The following is a 24,754-nucleotide window of genomic DNA, read 5'->3' as shown; positions in this document are numbered from 1 at the left end:
TGGGGTGTGTTCATGACGCAGTCATACAACAGTATCTGCTTATGGTCAGAGGAAATGCCAGAATAACTTGGATCAAAAGTGTAAAATTGGTCAGAGTCTCTCACAGGAATAAAGTGCTGACATGACAAGGACTGCGAATTGTCAAGTCAAATTCATGTCTGCCAGCAATGGGACACAACTCTGCGTAAATATCCCTTGCCTGGCCAGGGCCCACATGCACAAAGTGATTTTAATGCGATGGTTATTCATGTACACATCAAAGTATTGGAATTTTCAATCAGCAAAGGTCTAAAAGCAATTTGTACACGTACACAATAGGATTCCAAAAAGGTTGTCTGCCTGTATCCTAAGGTTGACAAATAGTGAACGTAAACAACGGAAGCGATTGGACGGATCTATTTGACGAAGATCATGTGACAGTGTTGAAACATAGTGTGTGACCAAGACACAGATACAAGACATTATTCATCAAGGGCATATTTGGGTAAATCAACATGACACAGAAGGATAAAACTGGCATGTACAAAGCCTCCACCATAGATCCTGTATTGAATATAACACTTGTGTTCAAAGTGCAAGTCACATAAAACACTATCAGAAGAAAACCTTTCGGTAGCACTTTTCTCAATGATGCACTTCACAAAAATAATGCCAAATCCACAAGAAACTTGTAATATCATTGTGTCCATCGTGAAATATGGGAGCAAGTACAAAATAACCACTGTTTGTCCTCCAGCTGAGAGAATATCAGGGATGGCAACAGGTGAAAGTGATTTCGGCTGAAAATCAGCTGGGGGTCACAAGCCCCCAACAAGGTCCAGGATCTAATGATTTTAATTTAAATCCGTGGATTCTGTGGATTCATGGAAAACTGCCATCCCTGGAATATGGACAATGGATCTTGATCATGAGGTTTCAGGGTTCAGGGTCTCCACCTTGACCGGCGTCACTGGCGTCACCGTGGTCACGACCTCTGAGGCCGGCAGAACCTTCTCTGGCTCGGGCACATGACTGACTATGTCTGATTTCAACTCGGTCTCGCTAAAGGACCTTTCTTCAGTGACACTGCTCTCTGACAACACGTTTTCCTCAGAGTCTGTTGTAGAGTTCAGCAATTCGGGATGGTACTGTTTTAGCCGGACATGCCAAGCAATGCTGGTAACTGAAGACACTGTCTTGAACTGATGGATGACGTTGCGCGGGATGAAGTAGATGTCATCATGACAAAGCTGAATGCGAGCGTACCGGATACCTTCTCTGTGGAGCTGGTTCAACTTGGCGTCCTCAACCCAGGTCACACACTAGGAATTAGAAACAAGATGGCGACTATATATTGAAGATATATTGAGTGATAATATTTCCTTCGCATGAAGGCTTTAAAAGCCATTTCTAAACCATTAAACATGATAATAGTCTGCAATTTAGCCAATATTAGGTGGTTCACAGATAAAACATTTTGTTCCCACATACCTACATTCATATCATGTGTCATTTCACAGCACTTCTTATAACATCTTGGTTTCCTTCAATAATTTGTAGTCCTTTGGACCTTCTGTAGTGGCTACTGCTGTCAATTAGATTGCTGTTTCAGGCCACTCTTTCAGGTTTGAATAGATTTTGGGAGGTTTCAAGTTGTGTTGAAAAGTCTCAGTGATTTAGGCAGTTTGCTTTTTTCAATACATATTTCAGTCATGTAACTGAAGAGGAGGCCAAGAAATTGACGTCACACGCCGTTCTAGTGTACTGAATTAGGGTCTTAAAGTTCACTCTACCCATATGCATTTTGAAAAAAAGAATGTCATAACAGTTCAGGGCTAAACTATGCTTTATTACAATACACAATGAACCTTACATCTTTTCTAAGATGCCAAATTTAGTACTTTCCTAGGGTGAGTGAGTGAGTGGGTAAATGAGTTTAGTATTATGCAACACTCGGCAATATTTCAGCTATTGACACGCACCATGACATCGGTGTCATTTTGACATAATGCGAAAATGTTCGATTATGACTGGGCAAACCAGAATGGCACAGTGACGCCAAGACATCATGATGCAATGCAAATAGAGCATATAATCGTCTGATAAAGTACTGTCGGAGCCTTTGATCTTTCACTGAAGCATCACAGAAATTATATTATTATACTAACATTTGCATAGTTCCAATATCTAGCTCAAATGCTTGAAGGTGCTTTCATTTTCCCTCGATCACTGAATGTCAAACTCAAACGACAAATCATGTTATCAACTCCAAGGGATCATACTGTATATAATCAGAAGTTCTGAGCGTGGACTCACCTGTGATACAGGTGGCTCATGTAAATCCAGGTGCAACTTGTTTGTCAAATCAAAGAAGTCTTTTGCATCAAAACAGATTACATCCTTGACGATTCTTGACTGATCTCTGAAATAAAAGTCATTGCTTTAGCATGTCTAGTCGATCAGCAAGAATTAGAAAACATATAAAGGACTAAAAAGAAAAGTTGAGGCCTCAATTTTATAGCATTATCGATAAAAAAAAGAAAAGAAGATAAAGTAACTATTTTAGGAATGTTTGAGTCTATAGTTTTTCACTCTATGTATGTGTGTGTGTGTGAGAGAGAGAGAGAGAGAGAGAGAGAGAGAGAGAGAGAGAGAGAGAGAGAGAGAGAGAGAGAGAGAGAGAGAGAGAGAGAGAGAGAGAGAGAGAGAGAGAGAGAGAGAGAGAGAGAGAGAGAGAGAGAGAGAGAGAGAAAAAGAGAGAGAGAGAGAAAAAGAGAGAGAGAGAGAGAGAGAGATGACACCTCAGCACCTGGTGATGCTTGGTCAACAGTGAAATAAGAAGCTATATTTAGCATTGTGCCATATGGATCAGAACTTCCTCTGTAGTTCCTCCTTGAGAGCAGAAGTTGCAGGTACTGGGCTGGTACAAGTAACTACACATATTCATGCATGCACGTTGACATACGACCAAAATATCCTTAAGTACGATATTATACCATATTACACCTAACCTAACATAGGGATCAGCCTCAAAAGTAATATACAGAACAACCCTGGAGTTAAAAGTGTCTTAATTCTAGTCTGGCAGTTACAATCACCTGAACACTAAAATGACTTTGTTAAAAAATCAGCCTCAAAAGTTATAAGTGCCATCCTACAAAACAACCTTAGCGCTAAAACTGCTAAAACTCATGTTACTTTATAGCAGTCACATCAAACTAGCACTAAGAATCTCTTGTACAAGAATCAGCATTAAAAGTAATGATGCAAAAGTATACCTATCACTACAATACGGAATTTTACATAATACACTGGTTAACATTAAGACATACAAGGTGTCACAATGTATGGCAAAACACATCCAATCAAGAGTTGATATGATGCAGAAAACCTTCGTAAATGACTCCCCAAAACATGTACATTAACTCCTTCTGATGACACCTAAATTTTTAAGCCTTGGACAAACACTGCCAATCAACAGTTTCAATATTCCTTATGTGAATCCTATCTAGCTTACTTTTCTCCACAGTTGACAGCCTTGAGAACACCAACTGCTGCTGTGGTCAAGCGGTCAAACCCCTGCCCAATGTGGTCAGCGTGGCAGCGGGTACGGTCTTCCACCAGGACTTCTCTTGGCTCCGTGGCTCGGGGAAGGTAATGTAGGTTCTTCAGCTCATTTAAGCCTCTGTGAACAAAAAACAGAACAACTTCAACATCTTAGTGACAATAAATTTTAAAACACTTTTTGTAATATTCCAGCAATATTGCCAGAGGGGACACCTGAAACACACTCCACACATTCTACAAATCAATCGAATCACTGGCTTGATGGGAAAATGCTTTAACACACTGAGCTTATCCACCCAACAAAGAATGAAACAGGTAGAACACGTTTAACAGTACAAACTGCGAGATTACATAAATCTAAACACAACTCTGCTTATCATTTGATCACTTACAAACCTACTGACATATTTCATACCACCAATTGCCCCTCATTCCGTGATAATAATACATTCAGATCAAATACGTCACTTGGACTTTTTCAAAATTCAGCAAGTATCAGATATTCCAGCAGGTGTGCCACAGGGCACTCAAATTGATTTGTTAATGTGTCCTACAGTACTAAGTGGTTCAGGGTTCAATTTGTTTTAAAGCCACTTGCCACAGGGTATAGGCTGTCACCAATTTTGAAGATGTTGGGTACAATAGTTCATCAAATATACTGTTAACAAGAATCTGAAAAGTGGCCAAAGTGTTGTGTTGACCTTGAAAATAAAGTAATCCCCTAATATAGGCTGTCACCAATTTTGAAGATGTTGGGTACAATAGTTCATCAAATATACTGTTAACAAGAATCTGAAAAGTGGCCAAAGTGTTGTGTTGACCTTGAAAATAAAGTCAAGTTCACCAAAACAGACTCGTATAGGCTGTCACCAAATCCAAAGATACTAGGTAGAGGAATCTGAAAAGTGGCCGGTGTGGTGGTGACCTTGAAAATAAGGTCAAGGTCACCAAAACTGACTGGTGTCAAATGTTGTGAAAAAAAAAAAAAATCTGAAAAGTGGCCAAAATGTCATGGTCACCAAAACTGACTGGTGTCCACGTAATACCCCAATGTAGGCTGTCACCAAATTTGAAGATATTGGGTAAAATAGTTCATGAGATATCGCGTTAACAAGAATTGGGACGTATGTACAGACTCCGCTGAATATATAGTTGCTTGTTCCGGGTTGCGGCAGGGATCAAAAACCTACTTTGTTATCATTGCGCAATTTCATAGCTACATTTTGAGCAGATTTGAAATGAAATCCAAATTTATTTGCAGTTTTAAACCGTAAATTATCTAGTAGCCCATGGACAAGTAAGATACCATTATTTGATTGAATAAAATAAAAACTGTCCCCAGTGTAGGGCAATGGGATTATAGACCCCTGGGTGGGCTTGCAGACAGAGTGCTGCTGATCAATCTTTGATCTTTGGTGAATGTCATTTCACAGTTAGTATTGGCTAGATTGATAAGCTGTTGTCTGTAAGAAGGTTTGTCCTTTCATGTTCATTAGGACTTATTCAAAGGAATTCTTATGATACAATCCTGTTCATAATTAATGCACATGACATGTACAATGGACTACCTGATATGATAACACACAGTATCTTCCCATAAGACCTCCCAAAAGACAGACCCCTTAAAACAATTTGACAATAATGGTATGTGCCCAGAAGAGAAAAGACAACATTAGGTATTAAGTATAGTCTTATCAATTCATTTAATGAATGATTTTAAAATTAAGACCTATTGCATAAACATATATTGGTACAACAGATATTTACTTGTGAATGCCTCATGTATGGGCCTCTCAATATGCTAATAACATGACTTTGTTCAAGCATATTATTTATTATAGTAATAATTATTCTGTTAGTATACTCTGTAGTGACTATGGGACAGCTCATTAAATAAATAGTGGTGGACAGCATTGTTTAACTAATTAGTGTACTGACAGAGTCTGTCTTATGGGAGGTCTGTATTTTGGGAGTGAACACAAACCAACACCAAGTTTGTCCTCTTGACCAGTTTGTCAAAGAGTATACAGTGAGTGAGTGAGATGAATTTAACACTGCTATATAATCCATGTCTGGACCAATCAATCCAGTGAGAGACAGGATAAGCATCAATCAAAGCACCTGGGAACAGATGGCAGCCCGATTGCCCGATCCTGTTACTCCCCTTTTACGACAAGCATGGGTTACTGAAGATCAATTCCAACCTGGTTTTTCACTGGTTCCAGTTTCTCTTCTAGACTGCCAATAATTTCTAAAACTACATTCACATTGGCTTATTACCCTGACCATGGTGAAATGACGTTAAAGACAGCCCGAAAGTATTCTTCGTACAAATGCATTTATAATCTTTATGATATACCTGAAAATCTTCCTGCTTAGTCCAACACGGCATATTTGAAAAAAAAAATTTCTTTCTGTCCTTGAAACGTTTGGTGCTCTAGTTACACTAAACCCACAAGGAAAAGTCTATCATGACTGCAAGAATAGTACAGCTTCATTTGGCCTGGACCCATAAACAAACTAACTGTGTTTATCATTAAAATTATCATTAAATTCTTGCTATGCACACTGAAATTCAATATGATCAGGACCATGTTAAGCTACGACTGTGCTGACATTAAACAGTTTCATGGGGTGTAAATAAGGGGTTGAAATCATACATGAAGTGTACATTAATTTTTATATTAGGTCTGTTGCCAGGGCACAATTGAAAATATTTCATTCGGTCCATTTGAATATTTACCATGCCATGGCATGCAAACTTATTCTGATTATAATTCTCATCCCTGATCAAAAATCTATATTGTGATCATCGTGTAATTAGTTTTGCAGGTATATACCAGTACATTATTGGAAATCATGTTTTCATGTAATATAGCATTATGAAATTATGAAATCTGCTTTCGTAAGAAATCTATCAGAGGATTGAAGCATGCTGTTTAGAGTTTTAAAGCATATTGCTGTTTGTAAACAAAATCATATGCCAATTCCATCATGCTAAGCTATATTTTGAACATGCTAGTACTTGGTAAATGTCAATATCTACAACGAGCCTCTCAAAAAAATATTAGCTTTTCAAGAGTGTTACAGGAATTAACCATCAATTATAGATTAACTGTAACTTCGTCCTTCAACAAACTGATCACCATCACTTGCTGCGTATTAATTATCTGTATTCTTGTGAATTTGTGAGTCTGGGCAGAGCTACAGATTTTGGCAGCCATTTTAATTTTGTGACAGTATATGTTGCAGTGAAGTTAACACCTTTAGCTAAGATTAGCGTTTTGAAATACAAAGTTTATGTAATCTAGTGAATTACAGAACCTAGGATTATATTTAATGCAAGGACAAGTCTACTTTAAAGTTGCTGTTAATTCTGATAACAGGAACAATGTAATCCTTGCTGTTGTTTTAATACAGAACACAAAGCATCATTATTTTTGTGACAAATATGACATCTAGTACCACTGTTGATAGTACCACTCGTGTACGTGTTTGAGAGATGGTATTAGACATCTTATGTATCAGATATGGTGAAATTGTCTCCTGACATTTGTAATCTTTGAATTGTCCATGGTAATTCAAAGCTAATGTTGCTAGTTGCTAACTACAGCCCCTCAGCAGGAAGCAAGGACACGCAGGATGTAGAAAGATTCAGTAGTTTATCTTGTGATACGGGAAGGCAATTAGTGAACTGATTAGTCATAATTAAATTGAGAGGTAAAAACAGTCAATTTTGTACCGAATTACCTCTTGAGAAAGTTTGCCTTTTTCCAGAAATGATTTTAATTTGTAAAAGTAGATCCCCCGAATGAAAAAGGATGTAACAAAATGTAACAAGAGTCATCAGAAGATGACATATCCCCCTGGCACCCACATGTTTGAAAGGACAAATCATCTGACAGTTACTTGATGTTTTTTTAGACTAAGTTTGAATTGTTTCCATGGAATTCATGGAAATTATAAATGCCATATATCTGTAACCAGCAAAAGTCACCATTTCAAGATCTCTTTCATATATCTGCCAAGATCTGTTGACAGATATAAAATGGTTTTCGAGTTGTGCTCTGGAAACGAAGCCCATTCCTCCATTTTGAAACTAAGCCTGAAATGTGTCCATGGAACCGAGAAAATAATAAATCACAAAAACCTGTAAATACCAAAAGTCACCACTTTAGGGTCTGTCACACATATCTACCAAGTTTTACTGACAGATATTAGGAAGTTCTGCTTCGGAAACAAAACACACCTCTCACTTTTGAGACAAAGTCCGAAACATTTCCATGGAAACCAAGAAAATGATAAATCACAGAAACCTGTACATAGCAAAAGGCACCACTTTAGGTTCTGATTGATGTATCTACCAAGTTTTGCATAAAAATATTAAATGCTTTTTGTGTTCTGCTCAGGAAACAAAGCCCATCCCTCCATTTTGAGACTAAGTCTGAAACGTTTCCATGGAAACCAAGAAAATAATAAATCATAAAAACTTCAGTCTAAGTAAACTTAGTCTCAGTGTATTTCATTACACTCCACCACTGAATCTAACAAAACCTAGTAGAAGGTCACGTCAGGTAACCTTTCAGCGACAAATGACCGTCCAATCAAATGAGAGACAGTTAAATAGATTTAACCAATCAGACAACGGCTACTATTTAGGGATCAAAAGGACTTTCAAAATATTCAGGTAACTGACACAGATCTCTCCGCAAAAAAAAATCTGCATATAACAGATATTTGACCTGCAGTATATACGCTTTGGGGTTACCATTAGCTAATATTTCCATGAGATAACATTCCTTGAATATTGTCAAACAAAATATTTTCAGCGACTGTTTACTCACCGTTGTCATGGCTGTGCATACGCTGTGTGCATCACCCCGAAGCGAGCGTATGCTAAATAGCATTCGGGAATCGTTTGAGTTCGAACCTTTTCGAGATAAAAGGTTCAAAAGGCATGTGCGAATGTGCACTTTTGCTATTTGGTAAGCTGTGTTCTGATTGGTCACTCTCAAAGGTTACCTGACATGACCTCCCATAAGGTTTTGTTAGACTCTGTAGTGGAGTGTAACGAAAAGTACTGTGGATAAGTTTACTTAGACTGGATGTAAAAACTTGTACAGAGCAAAAGGCACCACTTTGGGGTCAGCCACACATATCTACCAAGTTTTGTAGAAAAATATAGAACGGTTTTGAAACGAAGCCCACTCCACCATTAGACTAACACCAAAATGTTCCATGGAAAAACAAAAATAATAAAAATGCCAAAACTTTGGAAATAGCAAAAGGCACATCTATAGGATGAGATTATTATATCTATCAAGTTTGGTCTAAAAATATTAAACGGTTTCTGAGCTATGCTCCGGAAACAAAATGATGGCGGACAGACAGACGGACAGACAGACTGACAGACGAGGCCTGGGGGATAAAAAGACTCAAACCATGAAAGGCTGAATTCATGTAAACAAAATATACTTGTTGCTGGTGCAACTGCTGGTAACAATGCGTTGCACCATTGAATAATTGCAGATTTACATCATCATGATTAAGTGATAAGCTGATCTTATCTCTAGAAAATCTTGATTAGTGAAACCTCCAACTGCAAACTGACACGCTTAAATCACAAACTAGAAATAGAATATAATTATTAGCTTCAAAATTATTATACTCATAATTATCATTACTCTTGATACAAGTTTGTCTTCAGATATGGAAACATTTGTTATGCAACTTGTGTTTGATGGAGCTGCACTCAGATCAACATTAAGATGGCGTTGAAGGTGAAAAGTCATATTGACTGAGTTACCTGTGCCAATACTCAGCATGACATTCCCTGCATACAACAGTATTATAGATTAAAGTACACATTCAGGTTCAAAACCAATACCTTCTCACACACGCAACATTGACGGATGATCTACAATGTCCAGTTTCGCATAAGCCGTGAGTGAAGCGGTCGCAATTTTGGAGAGAGAGACACATTGATAAAGTATATGCAATTTGATTGATTACAACAGATAGTTCATCCAATCAAAAGAATGGTAGTATTTGAACGTGTGGGAATGGCCGGTAATGACCGAATATTACCAGACAGCTAGTTTAACGTGAGCTGTTAACTTTTAAAGCTAAAGACATACTGTAACATTAGACTGTTTCGACAAAAAAACAAGTTGTGTATCATTTCGTATCAATACTCTAGTCAATGATACAACAGCTGTATCAAACTTAAATGTATCATGATGTGTTGGTGCATCAGTGAATTGTACCAGCCCTACCAAATACACACGAAGTCTTAATACGAATATAGTCTTAAGCATGATACAGAGTTGTCTCTGACAAAACTATGTACAATATTTGAGGTATATTATGTCACACGATTTCAGTCTTATGCTTTCGACAATATTCCAGCAATATCAGGATGGGGGTCACCAGTAATGGGCTTCACAGTATCACACATTGTACTTATGTGGGGGAATTGAACCTGGGTCTTTGGTGTGATGAGTGAATACCTTAACTATGATATACAACCACTGTACACTGCAACATTAGCACTAAAGTGAAGATAACGCTATTCACATATCTTAACATGCACTTACAACAGTTGTAGTGCTAAGTTTGCTTTGTACAATGGCACCTAAGGCCAAGAACTATTGGGACACCTTTGGTGTTCGCTCATCATGCTGAAGACCCGGGTTTGATTCTCCACTTGGGTAAATGTGCGAAGCCCATATCTGCTTGCCTCCTAATATAGACAGCATATTGCGGTAAAACTAGAAATAGAATCAATCACTCATTCCCATGGGAGATGGATCACTATCAACAACAGTTTCTAATCAATGGCACTCACCTTTTTCTTTTAAATGGAGACTTTGGCATGTCAGCTGTTGGTACCAGTTGTTCTCCAGGCCGGGCCCATAATATCGGACCATCGTTACTTTCAGTTCGTGAATTCAATTTGATAGCTGCCAGTTTCCCCCAAGGCATCACAACATTAAGGAAAGGATTTTCTTCCAATAAATCTAGGAATTCTGGGAAATAGTCTCCGACTTCTTCATGAACTGTTCCAACAAGACTGATCTGCAAGAGTGGACCTGACCTGTAAGTTCCGTTTTGATACGTTTTTATCACCTGTTCCCTGTACTTAGATATTGTCATTGTTTCAATGTCTGACTTTCCCAAAACACCTGCTTTTACGGTGAGATTGGGATACAAATCACCAAAATAGTCAATAAAGTCAGGCAAGTTTTCAGCTGACCGATGGACAATACCCATAACGAAATTGGCAGAACCGTTCGTTTCCCCATACACAAGATCAAAATATTCCGACACAAACTCTTCCATTTCTTCTTTGCTGAGGTCTGACAATTCATCTTGATACGTGTGCACGACATATGCCCCTCCATTGGTATACTTTTCAACATGGATGTACTTGCTATATTTAGACTGGATGAGTCCTGGTACCTGAGCCTGTGTTTTGTTCAAATGGACTTTAGTATCAAAGCTTGCAGTAGGAGCAACATAGTTCAATGAAGGAGGTAAGGTAGTTACTGGAGGTGCAACAGCTTCGTAAGTCTGAGTTCCTTGAGAGATCTTGATTCTTTGCTTTTGATGGCTGACAAGGTGTTCCTTTGGAGAATGATGTCTGTCTCCATTGGTGACTCGGTGAACTGAACCACCAGGATGGCCAAGGGACACTTGAACAGACTTTGTATCGGTCCGACGTCTCAGGTTAACCTGAACACCACAGTTGCTAACAATTCGCTTCTTCGTTGGTGTTCTCGGCTGACTGTTAGTGGGTTTGGATTGACCAACAGTTCGATTCAAATCTGGGGGGTCAACTTTGGTAGTGACTTCTCTTTTAACTGCTTCAACTTTCAAAGAACGCTTATTGTCGGAGCCATAATGATCGTTTGCAATGGATCCATTCATACTTTCTTGCTTATCATTGTGATGGCCCACAGTATGGTCTCTGGACACAGCGGACTTGTGAGAGTGTGAGTGGCGATGGTGATGTTGACTGTGGTGGTGTGATTGGTCGGGATTGTGACTAGAATCTTTCTTGTCTTGGCTGTGTGAATGATGACCCCTGTGCCTGTCTTTGTGTGGAGATCTGCCTTCCTGGTGGTCTTTCTGTATTCTGACATCACCTAAAACCACAAGGATTTAGATTTTTGTTTAAAATGACAAAACATCTCGGCTCCCTAACACCCCTACTTGTTTGTTGTTCAATCCTGCACTCAGAAATATTCCTGTCAAGAGGGAAATGACAATACTAAACACATTTTCTACAAAAGACTTTTCCCCGAGTTCATGAGATGAAAGTTGTGATGGTTCTTGATAAGTTTAAAATATCACACATAACTATTGCACTGCACCTCTCTTATAGATATGGAAAATGATCATAAAATTTGAAAACAATTCATTTAAAAATGAAAAATATATTCACTGAATTCAAATTCCCATGCAATTTTTATGTAAAGTTCAAACTTGGTAAATTGACAGGACTCTTGCAAACTCGTGAAAATTTGAACGTTTTATTTAGACAAGGTTTTTAGTTGAGGAAATGTTTTCAAAGTTCAAAAGTATTAGTTGCTGAAAATTGTAACATCACAATCATTATTTGCACTGCACCTCTTCTCCTGACAAACACAGTGCTCTCCATATTTGAAAACAATCCAACTAAGAGTGACATCATAATACTGTTAGGTTGACAGCTGGACTAAATCCCTTGATAACACCATATAGCACTGATCTTTTCAGGCTTCTCACTTTTTAACATCTTTACCAGCAGGTACTAGGTGAGTGAGTGAGTGAGCGAGTGCCACTTTTAGAAATATTCCAGTAATATCATGTCAGGGGACCTCAGAAATGAGCTTTGCACATTGTACTCATATGGGGAATATAACCTGGGTTTTCGGTATGACAAGCTAACATCTTCACCTCTAACCCACCACCCCTGGAAAAGGAGGTTACCCAAGATTCTCAGCCTAATATGGCCCACGGAAGTCCAGCCAGGAAGAAAATGGGTGATTTTGTTAAAAAGTTGGGTTTTTTTATACACACTAAAGCAACATCACAGCGGGATACACCAGCAATGGGCATTGTATCTATGTGGGAAATCAAATCAAGTCTTCGGCATGGCGAGGGAATGCTTGAACCCCTATGCTACCCCAGCAGCCCCACAACCAGTCAGAGTTTAGTGTCTCTTTGATAACAAACACACAGAAGCTAATTTTAGAGGTCGCAGTGACCTGACCTTAGTTGCTGTAACCTATAACTGATGTTAAGACTGTAAACACTGGCCATAAGGAGATAACATAACAAATCAGTAAAATCTTAAAGACATTTCTTATGAACCTTTTATCAAGATATATGAAACTCTACACTAAATAAGTTTCAGAAAAGTCAAACTGTCCCCAGCATACTGCAAACAAACCATTCATGCAGTGAAATAAACATCAGGATATTTGATGACCAGAATATGAAGGGACTGTTTCCAGTCTACCCTACAACAGATACTGTCTAAATGAATATCCTATAATAAAACAGTAAGGAGCGAACTTGACCTTTAAACAAGACAGATGAGTAAAAAAGATTACAAACTGTCTTTTCCTAGTCGTCAGATATGAAAACAGTACAGGGTGTATGTTGTAGACAAAACCTTGATACTCAACAAGTTTTGAACACTCCATTCATACCAACTGTCAAAGTCATGACTGTGGCCATTGCTTAGTACTTCAAGCAGAGAAGATTTCATAGATGATAAATGACAAAAAGTTATGTTTTGGTTTCGGAGCCAAGCAGCTTCTGGCATGAATATTTTAGAAGCTGAACCTAAACGGTTGGAACCAACCTATCACAAAAACAGGATCTTGATATTCTACTACAACTAATATGACAACATATTAATAAAGATGTGGGTTAAAATTGATCTACAGTAACCCTCTTGTTTGTCGTAAGAGGTGTCACATGTCACTGTATTACAGCTGGATAGATCAGGGATTTACCTTGAGTCCTGTATTTGAAGGTCCCTGGGATGCATGCTTATAATTTTCAGGGGTCCTAGACAACAAATGGGGGGTTCCAGACACTTAAATATTATTCTTAATACTGTTATTGCATTGTGTATTATGATCAACATGTCAATTGTTACAATAATGAAATTGCAAGTAGCCAACTCAGTGATAACTTATTGTTACTTGACTGAAATTCTTACAGAAGTACTTCTGCTGTGGATGCACTGATAAATTTTGTTGTGTCCACAGTCTCATTTTATGCATTTGGGATGCAGGAATTCGCATCCTGTACATCCCTGATAGATTCATGCTGATGCTGATAATGATAGTCTGATCCAGATTTGATTTACAGGTAGCCACCAGGTATTTACAGTATCCATCAGTGAAATTAATATTTGTTTCAGAGCATACTGTTAATCTGATCAAAGTTGCTGTAAACAATAGTGAGTTGATGTGGTCTTCTTTAATGAAAATTTGCATAATCACATCAAAATATTCTACAAAAAAATAAGAAACGCACTAAAATCAGTTCTTACTAGTAAAATCCCATATTTAGTGTGTTTTAAGCTAATTCTGGATTTGAAATTTATGCAAGCACATGACTGCTCGGTGATTTAAACAGAACAAAAGTACTAAGAAGCATGTTAGCACAAGCAATGTCTGTTTCTTCGTGTGTCCATGCATGTTTTTTTAGACACAGCCAAATAGTGCCAATCACAGAATAACAGTGTGCTCTCAAATGACGTGTTTACAGAAACCCTCAGATATAAGGGAGACTACTATGTATAAACAAATATATACCACATCGGTGTAGAGAGATTAATAGAAATAATTCCTGCTGAATGACTTCATTTGCATATCTCCACACCCAGTTCCCACTATTACATAGAAAACACATAGTGTCATGGACACTTGAACTGAGTTTTGTCTCAACCAATCTGTCACAAATTTGACAAGCTTAATATGATTGCTTAAGGATTAAATACTGTATGTTAACATAGAAAAGCCAATCCCATAGATAAGATGATCCTCCAACTTAACCCTTGAAATCGAAAATGGTATGTTTCAAGCTGACCCCCTGCGATTGGTTGCAGCCAACAAAGACCACAAGACAACTGGCAGTTAGTGAAACCTCAGTTTGTTTTCCAACGAGACGCCATTTTATGAAACTGGGGAATACAGAAACATGAACCAATGAAAGGTCCTAAAAATTTGGCTTAACTACAATTATATACTGTAGGTGCCACTAGTCCATTTTCTGAGTGACTGGAACACTTGTTGAGACTGAAGGCCACGTACCCATATTAAGTATGCTACCCTGTAATAGCGAGTTTGGCAAACAAACATGATTTCAATGTGTGCCCTGGAATATTAACACTTAACCTTCCTCTCCCCATTTTCTTGCCTGAAACATATATGCACAGCAAATGTTACAGTTTACTTATATATTCAGAGAGGAGAGGATTTAAAGACGGAATACATTTAACATCTCACTGTAGACAATAGGAAAATATGTAAATCACTAAACTTTTCCTGGCAACTAAAAGATCTAGCAACAACCTAAAAAACTAAGTTTTCCTACAACCAACACCAGAATGTAAGGAAGGTGTGACATATTGCTTTATGTTTACATTATGGTTTCATAAATGAAAATAAATTTTGTTTTTCTAAATATTCACTGGCTTGCGTAAGTGTAGAAATGCAATCTGTACCCTGACAGATTTTAGATTCTACTGATAGATCCTACTGCGGTAGAAATGCCAATTGCAATCTCTACAAGTAGGATCTGAGCTTTCTTACCAGTTGAGACTCCGATTGCAATCTCTGCTGGTAGAGACTCTGATCGCAATCTCTAGAATCTGTGATCCTACCAGACTGCAGTCTCTACCGTGACATATACATACACTATTATAGCCGTAGCCACTGTCCGGGGTTTACTCTAAAAGTCACATGGCCACCATGTTGAGCATTTACAAGCGGCTGTCCAATGTTTGGCAATATGACATTTACTAAAAACTTTTAGCCTGTTGAGATGCATTTATATTTATATATTTAGAGGAATTAAGTACCCAATAAGGATAAGAAACTCTGTGTAAAAGTACTTAATTTTAACTGGAGGGAGTATACAAAATGCTAGTTACTCCTCAAAAAATGAAATTACTCATAGTCATACATAAACAAACATGGGAGAAAATACCCAACTGCTTGAAAATTTATCTGGAGCTCTGAAAAGTTGTAAATCTAACTGAGAATATACATCTGAGATTAAATATATCCTACAAAGGGAAGAAAATAGCCAAGTCCATTCTCATGTACTGACACTATTGTAGTCATTAGTCACTGTCACTATAGCAGTGTTTGCCCCAGACATGGAAATTTACGAGTCATCATGACTCTCTGGTCTCATGGGAAGGGAGTCATGCACATGTTTTTGGGAGTCAACGTTTGTATGGAACATTCATCAAGATATCAACTGTGATTGTTTTGTCATGATAAAAAAACAAGGTAATGCAGATCAGGTATTTAATTAGCACTGAGCGGTTAACTGATACACATTAAACTAAGTTGTTTTAAACAACAGCAAATTACAAGCTTTGATTATCTGAACTCAGGGCCCAGTAGCATTGTGTCAAGAATGATGCAAGCTTCTGAATTCACTGCATATGTGAGATAATTTGTGGGTTAAATATCAGGGCAGACACACTGTCGGGATAAATCATGACTGTCAACATGGCAAACGATTATTTTCACTGAATTTATTGAAGAAAACATTAACTGCTGACATGTTAATATATATGTTATTCAATATTCATATTCATTACCCAGTATTCGTGATATGTATTATCTTTGCCCCTGGTGGATTCATTGCAACCAGGTAATAAGTATACGCATCAATGAACTCCTTCAAATGCCTGAAACTCTACTGAGTTTCTGTGAATTTTCTCCTTAGGAAAACTGACTCACTGTATTTAAATAATCATGGTAAAGCCAGTTCACATCCTTGCTTCTAGATTGAAATACAACAGAAATATCCTCAAATCCACAGAACCCTTTAACTCTGAACTTTATTGAAGTGAGCTTACTGATAGAATCAGGAAAATATTCTGGTTCAGGGACTGTGAGACAGACTAAAATACTGCTGCACCTGTAATTGCATAGGAAAGGAAGATACCCGATAATGTTGCATAAATAAGGCAGTTTTAGTATATGTATCATACTTTGATAAAAACTGGTAAACCTGAATATATTTCAATTCGTATTTGTCATATGTGACTCGTTAAAGTCATTTCTGACAATTACTTGCCAACATTTTATTTTTACCAAGTGGCATGTATACTTAGGGAAGTCAGGAGTGACTTGTTTCCGGCGTAAAATGTACCCAGCCTGGCTACCAAAAGTGCTTAACCTGGTATGTTAATTTCCATATTTTCTAAGATGTTTCGGTGAGACATCAAAGGCACCAATAGTACTTTATTAGACGATAATGTGCACTTTTTGCATTGCATCACTGTGCTCTTCTAGTCCGCCCCCTCATCAAACACTTTTGCATTATATCACAATGTAACCGACGTCACATGGAAAATACAATTTTACCTGGCCCTTTTCTCGTGTTATGCAATAGTTCTTATATTTTTATAACGCTATCCATGGACCTGAAGACCTGCATTATGACAAGGGACCACTATCTTAAACTTTAAAGTGTCATCTGCCTTTCAGCCATTTTGACATGTGGTTAGACAATCGACAAAACTTTGGCTTTCTCAGGTTCATTATGTGCTAGGCTAATAATGATTCGAGGTAATAATAACTGAACTGAAAATTCCAGGTATTTGTGAAACAAGACAATTCTTGCAACCATCAAAGCACAACCAAGACTGTAATTTTGCCTACCCATGATTTACCAATGATTATTTACCAAAGACAGCATCTGGCTGATTTTCAAGTTTTAGGCAAATGATTAATTTCACCAGCGATTTTCAAGTGTACAGTGCACTCTGTCTAATTCTGACAGGCTTGGGACTGATTAAAAAGTTTACACAGTTCAACGCTTCTTAATTTTCGCACACACAGTAATTGATGCACATATCATTATAATGTAAAAATAGTGATCTAAATTCATATTTAATTCATCAGCAATGTTTTAGTAAAAATATCTTCCAGCCAACACAACGTCAGTTCTCCTACCTCTTGACAAGGGAATAACTTGAGCCTTCAGACTTCGATATAGGAAATGTCTGTGAAATCCAAAATGATGAGAGTGAGAGATACAGAGTTTTTTATTATGACCACAATGAAGGATTATGCCGGACCTTAAGTTCAATCTGGTTTATACAAGAGTCCAAGATAGATAGTCCGAGTTGGACACAGTTCACTGCACACTGGAGAATGGAAACGCTGGACCTCAAAATTGATTCACTAGTGAATAAAAGATGGGATGTCATTAATCACTGTAATCTATATGTACATTTTCTTTGCTCAGTGTGATTTTAAACTACTATATAAGTGTCTACTACAAACACCACAAACTTTACAAATAATTTAAGAACTATGTTAGCAAACACACAGGTGAAACAATGCCCTGTGACAATAGTGTTCCTGGGTTCTGAAGTGTGCTTAAACTCCTCTCACTGTTCTACCATCTCTGCCATTTTTGCAAGTGTGACATTTGAGAACGTTGAGGGGGAAACAACTATTGCAATAGCTATTATCTATGGCAATAGTTTGTTATTTTCCGTGAATTGTCTCACTAGAAGTCATTTCCCAAATGAATGTATACTGTATTTGAAATAAAAACATGTTGACAAGACTTAGGTAACCTTAGTACAACGTTAAAGAATGGGGGTTAAGGTTAACCTTGGTAAAGGTTGCTTTGTGAAAAGAGCCCCAGATCAAGTTTGTTTAAGAGGTAACAGGGATGGAAAACTGTAAATCAAAAAAAAAAAGAATCTAGTACTTCCTCTATTAGGCACTGAACATTTATCACAGAAGTCAGTTACAAAACTATCCATGGTCCCATACACTTTTGATGCATTGATACCTTTTTGTTTCTACCACAAATTAATTGCTATCAGAGACTCTACAGTTTGAGGCATCGTTAGAGCCCTAGATATTTGCATGTTCAATACTGCAGGTGAGAGTGCCTTTCATATCAAGCACCTGTTTATGAAAGCCATTATATTTTGAATATATTTTATAGCTGCTTTCAACTTAATTTATGAGACTTAACAGATTATATACATAAATTTTGGTTCATTAAGTCATTTGCATTTCACAGGAATGGAGTTTACCGAGTATATTCACACTCCCACAAGACATCCACCTTTTTATCTTGCAAAGGAGAACTCTTGCAATAAAATTTTTCTTTAGGCTCTGGGTTTGTAATGAAAACGACAAGAAAGACTGGGGATTGAAGGATGTTTTACCCCCTTCTCAGGTATTTAAAGGATGGGAGCCAAAGCTTTAGTCAGCTATATATCAAAGTTTTCTCTTTCGAGTTATAAAAACCTACACGAGGAGGTAATATAACTCCTTGAACCCCAGTCAACAAGAAGCATTTACTGCTATGATGCGAGTTTCAAGACAGATGATAGGTGAAGACAGCATTTATCAAGGAAAATATCAACATGTAAAACATTATTGATACCATATTTAACACACCATTTGAAAGGTTTAATCTCACTGTTGATAAATATGAAAGTTATTTTTATCATTATTTTTATTATAATACATACTGCTTCAACTAAAAAATAAGTTTATTTTAAATGAAAATGAAAGCTTACATATTTATAATGTCCAGATATTCCAAACAGGAAAATAAAGCTGTGGCAATATTTGCCATTTGAATGATAAAATAATATTATCTGACCCATTTCTTTTACATCTTCATGTAATCGGAAAATTTTTATGCAACATTTTAACAATGTGTATGGCCACAATTTTGCCCATAACAGTTGCTTTCATTCAACAACTGAGAATACCTTTATTTACTAAGCCTTGTATGAATAACAAGCATGAAGCTTTGAATGATATTGTGTACTTTTTAGAAAGCTTTTGACATCTAATAATATTATCAAAATGTTGCCAGTGGTATATTCACTGCTGTAACCATGTGTAACAAGCAATAGTATTGGATCAGATGATGCTTTTTCTGCAACAAACTCATATAAGGATTGTGATTGGTCCAAATCAAGCATGTGTCCTAAGGCAGTAATACATTTCATAACAATCAAGGGTACCACAATTGTTTATGATAACTTTCAGATTTAAAAGAATTTTTGGGTTAGACTTAAAGCACTGTACTCTGAACATTTAAGAAGGAAATGGCTACCTATAGTTACAAAGGTTGTGACCTGTTGCAACAATTTGTCATGCATTGTATTTTGTATTTAACACAGTGTCTGAGTACAAAGATTGAGGTGACAAAGGCTGAGACATTATTTTATTGCATTACAAAATAGTATGAAAAAACGAAAATAGTAACTTAAATATATGTTTGACAACTTTTATAAGTAATTTTGTTTTGCCTTGTTTTCATTCATACATTTTTTAAACATCTTATTTTGCACTTTGACAATTCAGATGTGGATCTGTTACAGATAAGAAGCATGTGTACAAGAACTGTCTTTTTCAGTAATAAGAGAAAAATGTTAAAGCAATGTCAGAAATGCCTGGAAAACACTTTTTTGCATTTCTTTTATAATGGTTGATATTTGAGATTCAAAACTAATATATAACCATTCATAACACCTCAATCTAATATGGCATATGAGTAATCACAATGTACGTTCCGTAATCATAATACACGTCTAGTATCAAAAACCTTAGAAAAATATTCATGGTAGAAACACTGTTAAGAAACAAACTATACTGTGAACCACCTGGTAGTCAGACAGTGTTTATGTGACGTAGTGAATAACAGGGACTGTTTCAAAATATCAAGTGTCAGTATAAATGGTATTCGATGACTCTAGCAGAATTACAATAGGTGCAACTTGGTTGATGGTAACATCATCCCACAGACGATATTCATTCTTGAGTTCTAGAACACAAGCTTCAGCCTTTCCCCATACTTCTGAAGTAATTATCACAAACGAAGCATAAACAAGCTCTTTAACTTCTGAAAGCTTGACTGTGGTAATATTGCAAGCAATAAAATTCTTACAGTTATTCCAGATCAGCTCAATGAGGTTGAGCTTACAGTGCCATACAGATGTACATAGAACAATGTCGCCTTGTCTTGCAGCTAACTCGTCAGTGATGTACTGGATTGGCTTTTTGTGCTGCCAGATTTTTTCCAAAGCTGAGACTTTGTTTTTCTGATTGCCTGTATTCTGATTGCCTGTAAGGCACTTTACAGGAAGTGAGAAAATCCTGCAACTGAGCCTTGAGATTGCTCATGGTACAGGGGACATGTAGGTTATGGTAACTGGTGTTATCCAAAATAATAATGCTTGGTTTGTCCAACTGCAGTAGAAACTGATGTTCGGACCAATCCAAAAAACCAAAAAAATACCCCTGCCCATTCATTTCACTAAGGTAATCACCATCAGTTTTCTTGGCTTTAAAATTGTAGACACAACCTATGATCAGTCCCTTCCTACGGATACTAGCTTGTAAGATGTTCAGGTATACACCCTTGCCTGATGGTAAGACTGCTGCCTTAAAACAAGCTGAAGGAAGCCACACCTGATTGGTTGAGTGATTTTTATTACAATAAGTTTCATCCAGGAATATAATTTGAAACCCAAAGTGACTGTCCTGAGATAAGATGATTGCATGGACACTATTGAGCACTTTTCTCTACACACAGCTCTGTCACCTCCCCTTTTGGTGTACCTGAACCCAGTTTCTACCAGAGCTACAATAAGTGTTGTTTTCAAGACATTTATTGTATCTTTCATCTCATCTTGTATTTTAGCACACATTCGTGGGATTTTGCGTTCCTACAGTTAATAAAGTAAATGATGCATGACACCCTTATCAAAGCTATCCAGTTTGTGTTGACACAACTCCTGAGGTAGCTGATTTATTTTCAACTTTGTACACCTGACTACATGTCAAATTAAGGCTCTAAACATTTTATAGTAAATCCTGTCATAGCTGATGAGAAGTTTCCCCCCTTAAGTTGCAAATAATTGTTCTGCAGAGATATCAAGTCGCATTTTGCCAGTTCAGTGCTTGTATATGAAGCGAATCTTCTGTGGGTGAACACGATTATCTCTGCAAATTAACTCAAGACTAATTATTAACATAATTATTTTGAATATAACTACTACAAAAGTTCCATCTTTTTCACATACAGATGTTAAAGAAACAAAACTTTTTACAATCATTTATGTAATTTAATTAGTTGCAGCTATATGAATAATTACAATCTGCATTTCAAAACTACAGTTTGTACTTAGTATATTTACAAATGTTGATAAAAAACGTCAAACTTTTCTCATGTGAAGTCACCCCACAAGTGCATATTTTCATCAGAGTTTTCAATATCCAGCTATGTTAAGAGTCATACATGTATCATATATGGGCTTTTAACTTGTGTTAAATCCATCATATTGATATTCAAGCCCAAAAGCATTTTCCAAGCATTTTCACAATTACTATAATAGGTTTAAGCCTGCCAATTAATTTTTGGTTAACTGAAAATAATATGTGTTTCCAGACAATGTGAAAAGTAATGGATTAAATAAATGTCTTATATGACAGGTAGGTTTCCTAAAATAAATATCAACTGGTTGCTTGTATTAGTAACATGTACACTTTTGCCAAGATTGTCTGAATGAGAAGTTGTGGTGCTGAATTCTCGACATACTCCTTTTTGTCATGTTTATAAGCCAGAAAAATATATAAACCACTAATATATAAAATATGGAAGGAAAATAAGTGAGACAATTTTTCAATGTAGGCAGGAACACAATCCAGGGATTTAACTCAAATCCTATATCTGAGGGACCCCGGATCTCATACTCCCAATATTCAGGGGTCTTTGACAACAAATGGGGTCCCAGATGAAAAAATATAATTAATACTTTACTGTACGATTGCTTTAATTCAGTTAGTGTTATTGCTGTGTGTATCACAATCATAACATTACAGCCATTAAAATGCAAATAACCCAGCTAGAGTACTGTCAGAAATAGGGAAAAAATGTGGGTTTTTTTCATGTTTATCTCTAGCATTTGTGTCATTGATTTGTGAAAGTGTGAAATATCTGTTAAAAATCAGCTTAACTAAAGTTCCAGTGGTAGGGCGACAGGAAATGTAATAAAAGGACTTTACTGAGGAAACATTGGTGTAGAAATGAGCAATGCAGACTTTTTCAAAGTTCAAAGCGACATCTCGGGAACAGACCATGACTGTTTGCAAATTAGTGTGCCATGATATTGCATTAGAAAAGACACATGTTGAATGCCCATTTTGAAATCAGAATTAGCTTCGTTATTAACGATAGATGACATAAAAATAATAACTTTCATGCTGAAACTAATAAGGGTGTAGTAACCACTCTACTATCACTATAAAGAGAAACAAGTATGAGGGGTCATCTCAAAAGCAAAACCAGGATGGATGCAGCAAACAACGGTTGGGGGTCAGGCTCAGGGATAGAGATATCACCTAATAAATGATAACCCCTTAGAGGAATTAAACCGTACAAGCAGATGGCAAGCCATGACAATTTACAAATAATATCCAGTCCTGTCAATCTTCTTGCTACCTATTCATTTTGAGACATTTAACACAATTCTTTCCTGTGGGTATCTGGCATCATACTCTTATACATATCTCAACGTAAACTTCATGAAAAAAAAGACATGTAAGATGCTAATCAACAGATGAGATATATTTAACACACGAAAAAGAAGATTGAAGATTGGTCGCAGAGACCAAACGGCCAAGCAATGAATCGTATTTTCTCTTAATTGAATGCAAATGGGTTTGGAAACTATTGTTATAACATTTGACGATGGTACATATCGAACGCCCCAGTGGCTCCACCAAGGGGGCAAAAAACAATGCGTAAATTTTCGGGATACAGAGTAATAGCCCTAAAAACAGTTGCTTTTTTTCCTATTTCTGACAATAATTTTGTTGCAGATTCAGTCATAACTTTATTGTTACTTGATCGAAAGTTTTGACTTTCCTGTTTCCATTGTTATGCCCAGTTTTAATTTGAGTGTAGGGTGCATGAATTCATGCCCCGTAAATCCCTGAATATCAGAACTGACCTTTGAAGTAAGTGCTTAAGCACTTGTTACAATGTTATGAATTAACATTGCCCTTGCAAGGTGCAGACTAAATATAGCTATGTAGGCTACCATTTCACACTGGTTACTCAGTGAATATTTTATTAATATTTTAGAACCAATTTGTCATAGGCTGTTGTGAATCACATGCGGTTAATCATTGTTTTAACAAATCTCAACTTAGAACATGGCATTTATGGAATTAAATGGGGCAAAAATTAAAACTTTCTTACCTCTACAACCATCTACTTCAGAATTATTCTGAACATTCATTTTTACTCCGGTATCCTGTGCAGCTGAGTTAGGAAACTTTGCAGATCCAAACGATATTGGAGATCTTGTCTTCGGTGATGATGTGTTGCTTTTAGATCTTGGGGATGTTGCAGTTGTCCCAGGGACCAACTCTGTTTCGTTCCCAACCGCGAAACGTTGATCTTTACCTGCTTCATAATCATCAACATAACCTGAGCTTGATAGGCGTCGATAATCGTGCTGAATGCGCCTTCTTTTTCCCGATTCGGGACTGACACACGAATCAGACAGTCCTTGGGGTGTAGAAGGCATTGACAGTTTTAGTTTCTTAGCTTCGGGAGAGGAATTTACCTCTGAATTATCCTGTTCTTCCTTTGCTATGTTCGTCTGAACAGGTGGGCATTGCAAACCTGGCAAATTCCTAAATCCATGAATGGCATGGTGATCTCTCTTTAAATCTGAGAGAGTGTGGTGCATGTCAACACCAGCGTTGTATTTGGTATCCCCTGCTACGACATTTTCTGCAGATAATTTTGCTTCCTTTTGTAATATTTCGAAAATATTGTCCTTACTGTCATCAGGCCGTGTTTCTGACGATTCCTCCTCCGCCATTTTGTTTCTTCTTTCGACCTCGAGTTTCAGCCAGCCGTAAATTTCTGTGAGAAGCATTTTCATTTGCTGATATTTTCATTA

At 37.1% G+C, this 24,754-nt stretch overlaps 1 protein-coding gene across 1 annotated transcript; it reads right to left on the bottom strand.

Moving 5' to 3' along the window:
* Nucleotides 1-895: 895 nt before the first annotated feature.
* Nucleotides 896-24,673, bottom strand: LOC137296116 (uncharacterized). Its single transcript, XM_067827804.1, has 5 exons — nt 24,043-24,673; nt 10,394-11,693; nt 3,497-3,664; nt 2,296-2,401; nt 896-1,301 (listed from the first exon to the last, which is right to left on the bottom strand). Exons 1-5 carry the CDS (start codon nt 24,671-24,673, stop codon nt 906-908), a joined length of 2,601 nt encoding a protein of 866 aa, XP_067683905.1. The 3' UTR covers nt 896-905.
* Between the last annotated feature and the right edge of the window lie 81 nt (nt 24,674-24,754).

Source organism: Haliotis asinina, chromosome 9, assembly GCF_037392515.1.
Source record: "Haliotis asinina isolate JCU_RB_2024 chromosome 9, JCU_Hal_asi_v2, whole genome shotgun sequence".
Classification (NCBI taxonomy): Eukaryota; Metazoa; Mollusca; class Gastropoda; order Lepetellida; family Haliotidae; genus Haliotis; species Haliotis asinina.
Note: the sequence above shows the minus strand (reverse complement) of the source record. Positions and strands in the feature narration are given on the sequence as shown.

What these genes read in the sequence shown, in the direction of transcription:
- LOC137296116 (XM_067827804.1), bottom strand. Translation starts at nt 24,673, where the DNA reads ATGGCGGAGGAGGAATCGTCAGAAACACGGCCTGATGACAGTAAGGAC. An exon ending in TCTCCATTTAAAAGAAAAAG is followed by an intron (nt 3,665 to 10,393) that starts GTGAGTGCCATT and finishes TTTTGTTCACAG; the next exon opens with AGGCTTAAATGAGCTGAAGA. An exon ending in GCTGTCAACTGTGGAGAAAA is followed by an intron (nt 2,402 to 3,496) that starts GTAAGCTAGATA and finishes CTTTTATTTCAG; the next exon opens with AGATCAGTCAAGAATCGTCA.